Here is a 7,326-nt window from a genome sequence, read left to right as displayed (position 1 = left end):
ACTCGGATCAATATCACATAACTGCTGCTGGATTGATCTAATCCGTTTATACAGCCACAGACAGGAAAGCGGTGGTGAAATGGGAGCTAAATACATGACACACACACATGGGATTAGTGTTTCAGTGTGTGTGCAAAGGTTGTGGTGAATGTCACACACCATCTGACCCAATTATCCGGTTGATACAATGTTAGTAATAATGCAATCAATGAAAGAAGCCGAGCATTACAGTGTCAGAAATATTTTTCAAATATAACTTGGTCTTGGTCCGGGAAGCATGATCAAGACTTCAACAGGGAAATGATTGTGTGTGTGTGTGTGTGTGTGTAAGAAATAGCACTAGTTAAAGGCGAGGAAATGACAGAAACGCCTCGACCGGAGAGAAAAAGATCCACACTTGCCTTGGATTATAATGACCTCACTGTTTGCATATTTATTTCCACATCTTTACATGAATCAAACCTTACGCTGACATCAGCTCAACGTACAACATGACTGCATGGACACGCAGTTTTAGAACTGGCAGCAACTACAACTGTGAGTATGCATTCACACACACACACACACACACATCTATAATGTATTGCGACAAAGAGCAAAGAGCTGATTCATGATTACATCAGTAGGGTCATTGCTACATTAATGTGTGCGTTTCCATCCCGGGTCCCCAGAGCGAACTCACACCACAGTAGAGCCCTGCTGCCCTCACAAAGAAAATGAACAACATCTGGACTTGGAAACTTCACCTAAAGGGGTAAAAGGGGAAAAGAGAGTATTTTGATTTGACTGTGTGTGAGGGGAAACACCCAGACTGTGCATGAGGCAACATATTTTAACCCATGCTGCAGCATAAAGGTCCAGTTCAGCGTGGTGTTTGGCGCCTCCCCAGAGTCACAAACACATGTAAGTAACATGTTTCAGATGGAAAATGAGCTCAACTGGCAGTAACAAGAGCTAAGAGGTGGCAGAGTCACGTACAGATACACCACACTTCTCCTTAAATGTGTAAGAGATTTGCAAAAGCTGTAAACACAAGCGACAGTGTGCACATGGGTCACTGATGGACATGGAAACAAACACACAGATTCACTTAGAATCAATGTTTTCACAATGATAATCTACACTTGGCACAAAGCTTCATTAGTTTGGTTATTTATCTAAAAAATAAGAGTCTGAAAACAACTTTTTCAGTCCAGAATAGCAAAGCCATTGCCACGAGAGGTGACTGATACACAACAGTCATCGTTTGCATACAACATGAATAATATATGAACATGGTTAAAGGCTAAAATGATTGTGGCACTATCTCACGTTTAGAAAAAGAAGCACGTTTACAACCAGTCCACGTGATCTTCCCTATGGGATTAATTAATGTTGTTGAATGATAGTCTATCTGTACTGTAATCTCGGATTGTTGGGAGAAGATTGCTAATTATAACCGATTCAAATCAGCTCAAGGTTCAGTCTAAAGTCAGTCCCAGCTACTGATCCACATCCTGAATGGCTGATGGCTCCTGGACATCTTCTCCGTTAATGGTGGGTTGCTCCCTTGCAATTTCATTGGCGGTTTGAGGCTCAGCTGTCATGCCATTGGTGGTTAAAGTCTCAGTTGTCATGTCAGCAGTTGTTGCGGTCTCACTGTCTACTGCATTCACATTGTGAGTCTCATTTCCAGTGAGATGAGGGGGTACTGTTGCAGTCCCAGTACCTCCATCATTTGTTATTTTAGCTGAAGTGACATGATGAAGTTCTTGATTGATGGCTGAACAGTGGCTGGTCGCTTGCCCATCAGAAAATAAGTTGTTGTTGTTGTAATTGTTATTTTGCTGTGTGGTTACAATGGAAGCTGTAGTTTTTTCAGTCGAGGCTGCTGGATTTGCAGTCCATGAATCCTGGCTGAAGTCTGGGTTTTTGTGAACTTCTATGGAAACTGAATTGACCTGATTTAACCTGACAGGCTCATTGGCTACATGGTTGTTTGTAGACGGCTGTGTTACTTCATTACCAATTGCTAACTGCCAGTTATTGGAGCAGAGGACTGCTGGGATGCTGCAAGAAAAAACAAAATCATAACCAAGTCATTATTGCGAAATACATTCATTTGCTTTTAAAACTGCTCTCAGTAGTCTTGTGTTCTTTCGGAGACCAGATGTCCAGAGTTATAGCTTAGAATTAAAAAAAAAAAAGGTGGATCCCATGCCATACTACATAGATCTTGAAGTGGTGTTTGGCTTCTGAATTGAACAGTTTAAACCATGTTCCTATTTTCATGGGCTAAAAGTCTGTTAACTCCTTGAGAGCTCATTAGCAGGACATTTCGTCAGTGTCCTGTAAAAACCCCAAATAATACACTTTTATGAGGTTCAGTTTTGTGACCTTACTTTTTTTTAGAGATGAAGAAATTGTAGAGTTTTCTCAAAGGGTTCAGAAAATTGAGATGCTTCAAAATCACCATTTCCCCTGTACGTCTACAAATGGTTGCTAGTTAGGAAAAAACGGGACTCTCATTCAGACATTATATTGAAATAGAATAAGGAGGCAGCCTATACTTTTCTTCATATAAAACTGTAGGTGTTGTAAAGCAGATAAATACAGACCTGGCCAGCTGCTTCTGAAGCTCATGAGCATGTTGGTTGCACTGGTCGAAGTAACAGGACTGAGCCTCCACAAAGTCAGTCAGGCTCCGCATGTGGTTGGTCTTAAAAAAGGGAAACCAACATACACGACACATAAAACACAAGATAGATGGGATATTGAATGACAGAGACTATAGATATGACAGAATTCTGTATGTGTTTGTGTGCACATACGTGAGTGTTGCTGATTCCTTCCACAACTCGTCCTGTAATTTCTGTCTGTCGATCGAACAGACTCTGGCAGATACTGAGCTCCATCTGTGCCTACACACACACACACACACACACACACACACACACACACACACACACACACACACACACACACACACACACACACACACACACACACACACACACACACACACACACACACACACACACACACACACACACACACACACACACACACACACACACACACACACACACACACACACACACACACACACACACACACACACACACACACACACACACACACACACACACACACACACACACACACACACACACACACACACACACACACACACACACACACACACACACACACACACACACACACACACACACACACACACACAAAACCACTTATATATTTCCTGATATGTCCAATTTTGTAGCAAAAGCTAATTCCCAGAAGGGCTTATGTCCTGAATGTGTTATTAAAAAAGTGTCACCCTATTACAGCATGAAGAATATTTGTATCAGGTCCTGTGTGCATGAAACGATAAGCATGGACTCACCTGAGAGATTTCCTGAGCCCACATCTGGTGAGCGAGAGAGACAGAGAAGGAAAAGTGACTCACTCGGTGACCAAACAGCAATTTCGGCCATGCCTGTCAATGTTCGTGTTACCTTTAGCTTCGCTGACCTTGAGCCATTTGACCCGCAGGAAGCTGAACATGTAAGAGACATGCGACATGTAGTCCTCCTCCAACGGGTTTGCATTCAGGTTCTGACAAAGAGAAGAGCAGGAATGTGGAATGAGAAAATTACTGTATGACAGAAAAAAACCGAAGGAATTTGGTGTGTTTTTAAATTGATTCAAGTATAATAAATGTATTGAAGAAAACTCATTAACTTAAAGGTTTCTGTAAAATTGAAGGTCAAGACTGGTTACTCACTCTGCCCTCTCTGTCGGCTTCATGGGCTTTTCTCAGTCTGGTCTTAGCTATATCCAAGTCCAAACGCTTATTCACCAACATCTTGCGCTCATCCTATAATAAACACACACCAAGGCACAATTAGTAGGATTTGGTGGCTGTGGTTTGCAAACAGGGTGTAACAGTTTTCGACAGCAGGTGAAATGTCTACCTCAGATTCTTCTCATTTTGTCTCCTCTGCAATTTGCATGCGTCTGTCATTCTCCTAGATTTCCATTTGATGAATGTTTACAATGAGGCGACTATGTTTTTATAGAGGGCGAAGCCCAGAAATGTCAGGAACACAGCAAATAAAAAGGAAAAGGGAAAGGCAGACACCGCCACACACTTCTATTGGGCCATAGCTGCTTATTGAGAGGGATTATTTTTGTGTGAGACTTTAAATTGTTTGTTTTTTAAAGCAAATCCTACTCATTGTGCCATTAAATATACACACAATTTGTAAACTATGAATAACAATAGAACAAAGGAAGAGATTAGAGAAGCAATTACCCAGAATAACATGCCAACCATCAGAATGGTAATGAGTATATGTGTGTGAGTGTGTATCTGTTACCTGCATGGCTCTGTATTCTCCCTCAGTGAAACTCCTCAGAGGGGTGAGAAAGTGGATGTTAGTGCTTTGGACAAAATTCCTCTCTGTCTCACCAAACCGTTTTTGAGTCTCTCCAACCCTGAGCAGTGCAGTCCCTGAACACAAAACACACTGCTGTTCTTACTTAAAGAACACACACTGGCTATTACTGATGACATATTAAATGTATTATTGAGAACAATACCCTCCCCATTACTGGGTTCTCACCATAGGGTGTGTTGGATCCAATCTCCAGCCCAGCCTGGGTCATTTGGTCCCCCAGTACCTCATGTGCACGAGGCCGAGGTGGCACGCTCCAATCCAGCTGCTCATACAGCCGGTCCTCTAACCGGGCTCCTGTTCATCAAGGATCAGGAGCTTAATTTAGCTTAATCTTTTCTAAATAATAATGAGAATTTGTTTTTATATTTTGTGCACAATGAACCAATTAAGAAAGAAATAACTGCAAAAGTCAAAAACATAATGGAAAGATTAAAAAAACACTGTTAATTAAAATACCAATCACTTGTAAACACATATTGTCAAGGCATGAATTAAACATGCTTCTATATTCTACTGGGCTAAGCATTGACATCTGATATAATCTGAAACAGTGGGCAGCATGCAAATTGCCGGTCTTCGCAATAGGCCCATGAGGTATATCCTAAAGTAAACAAAGATTATTGTTCATAGAGACTAAAAGCCCCTCGGTCGATCTTCAAATATATCCCCGATGCTGAACAAACATATGAATTGACTTTACGGCATCTGAGTGCCCCCCTTATTTGATAGACTGCAGACCACAGCCACTCATAATTCCATTAGCGGAGGTAAATGGAGGCAAATAACAACCATCCCTATTCATCTGAACAGGCCAATCACAGTCAAAGCAAACAGAAGGGCACACAGGGGATGTATCTAATGTAGGAAGGCAAACAGAGGCAAACAGCACAGTCATCATTCAGTGGTTTAAAGTAGAATGTAAATGTATAGTACCAATTTGTTGGAAATACAGCCCACGTCTTTGTCTCAAACTGGTTTTAGTTTGGTGCAGCCATAAGGATGTGTTCATCAGAACAAAATGTTTGGCATATGTACGTGCAATACATACTTTTTTAGGTTAATATGATAATAAAAAACACTCAAATTAAATAAGGTGTGTCCAACTTGTCCAGTTTAAAAATACAGTTCTGTGGTTATTTAGATTCACATTACGGCTTTTAAAAATAACTTAGACTAGATAACACTAAATGGTAACACAAATATTCGAAAATAATAAAAACAATTTATTTTTCCAGTGTAGAAATAACATCTGGTATGGATTTATATTTACCGGTGTGCATGACATGTATACTGTTGATATAAAATGAAATCTGAGATCTACTATTAAAATATATATTGTTTAATCAATTCATAAGACCTCAGTAATCAAACGTTTCTCACATAACACACATGTTTTTTAAATGTAAAATATTTGTTAGCATAACTTTCATTAATATGGCAAAGCTAGCACAGATGAATTAAAAAATAGATGTATTTTATGGTCCTTTTAAATTAGGGTTTACATATGAGCTAACCAGCCTCTGAATTTCTGTGGAATAACCAACCTCTCTCATGCATCATATACTTTCAGGACCTGCTGACAAAATGAATACCACGAATAAAAACAATAATATTTTACAGTGTTTCACCTGCATTAGGCTGCAGTAAAACCTCAGTCTGGGAGATGATCTGGTCTGTCCATGTCTTGGTGGACTCTACCAGGGCCAAGCGCTCCTCCAGCCCGGGGTTCAACCCCGTTTTCTCCGCCTGTCCAAGACTCTCCTCCGTGTACTGGGTCGGAATCACAGAAAAACAAAGACACTTAAGACTCACGTTTCAAAGTATCGTTTTACGGACCTGCTATCAGTAATTTGGTGTCCTAACACCGTCCTTTAGGGTGAGATTACAATTGACAGCGATCATAACGAGTGACATTAGTTATTTTTTACGTTACCGATCATGTATTACCTGAACAGCCCGGTTGATGAACTGACCCGCATCCACAGCCAGCCGCGTTAAATCCATGACAACGTCCTTCAAGGTCGCGCGCTGTCTTTGGTTTGTCCTACAGAACGTTAGCGGTCCAGCAGGACTATAAAAAGCCGAGAGAGCCACAACAGCAACAAGCAGCTGACCTCGCCATGGCAACAACCGTCTAGCCTCCAGTCAGATTACGGTCCGTTATCACCGAGCAACCGAACCCATGAAGACGGCGCAAAGTGCAGCAGCAGGCACCTGCGTGTTATCCTGGGTTTATCCTCGAGACATGCGGAGTACTTCTTCCTTTTTTGACGAGTTGGCTGTGTTTGTTTGTTTGTTTACAGCTTCTGTTTGGCTGTATCGGCTGATTTTTTTTGTTTAGTTACATCAACAGACATTATGTAGTCGTTATACATCCGTGGTGTTTATCTGTACCGTCATCTCAGTTCCCTTGTAGGGCTTTTAATTTGCTGCTTTAAATGCTAGCGTCACCGCTGCGTGTTTTTGTCTTAGAATACCAGTGCGTTTGGCAGAAAATTAATGAAAGTGTAGGATTTGACAAATGTCTTTAACTGGGTGAAATTAAGACAGAAATATGATTTCAAATCTCCGATAATGACCACAAAAAAGATTCCGCCAAGTTTCCGGTACAGCCTGTCAAAATAAAAGCATAATCTCTACGCGCCTACGCGACCCAACAAAATATACATTAAAAAGTGATATATCTACACAATGCAACTTCTGTTCCAAGAGACACGACAACAATATGCCATCATGTATAAAGACAACAGTCAATCATTAAAATCCTTAAAAAAAATAGCCCATATATCCAGGTAAAAGCTCCTCATTTAGAAAAACAACATCAAAGACTTATCCAAAAGAAAGCTGAAACAGCAGCCAGGCATTTACAAAAATAAGAAAAGTA

The 7,326-nt window shown here is 40.8% G+C and overlaps 1 protein-coding gene across 3 annotated transcripts; it reads right to left on the bottom strand.

The window, feature by feature from the left end:
- Nucleotides 1–422: 422 nt before the first annotated feature.
- LOC134881076 (endophilin-B1-like) lies at nt 423–7,086 on the bottom strand. 3 transcript variants are annotated; one of them, XM_063908203.1, is made up of 11 exons: nt 6,390–7,086; nt 6,071–6,212; nt 4,608–4,736; nt 4,362–4,495; nt 3,767–3,859; nt 3,514–3,597; nt 3,386–3,409; nt 2,811–2,900; nt 2,598–2,698; nt 2,006–2,049; nt 423–746 (listed from the first exon to the last, which is right to left on the bottom strand). In XM_063908203.1, the coding sequence occupies exons 1-11, from the start codon at nt 6,444–6,446 to the stop codon at nt 706–708; spliced, it is 939 nt and encodes a 312-aa protein (XP_063764273.1). In that variant the 5' UTR covers nt 6,447–7,086; the 3' UTR covers nt 423–705. The 3 variants fall into 3 exon arrangements, 2 of the variants coding, with proteins under 2 accessions (XP_063764273.1, XP_063764272.1); XM_063908202.1 differs by having other exon boundaries at nt 423–2,049; XR_010167992.1 differs by lacking the exon at nt 423–746 and having other exon boundaries at nt 1,812–2,049; nt 3,498–3,597.
- Between the last annotated feature and the right edge of the window lie 240 nt (nt 7,087–7,326).

This window comes from Eleginops maclovinus, chromosome 19 (genome assembly GCF_036324505.1).
Source record: "Eleginops maclovinus isolate JMC-PN-2008 ecotype Puerto Natales chromosome 19, JC_Emac_rtc_rv5, whole genome shotgun sequence".
In the NCBI taxonomy this organism is placed as follows: Eukaryota; Metazoa; Chordata; class Actinopteri; order Perciformes; family Eleginopidae; genus Eleginops; species Eleginops maclovinus.
This window is presented reverse-complemented; position numbering and strand designations above follow the sequence as displayed.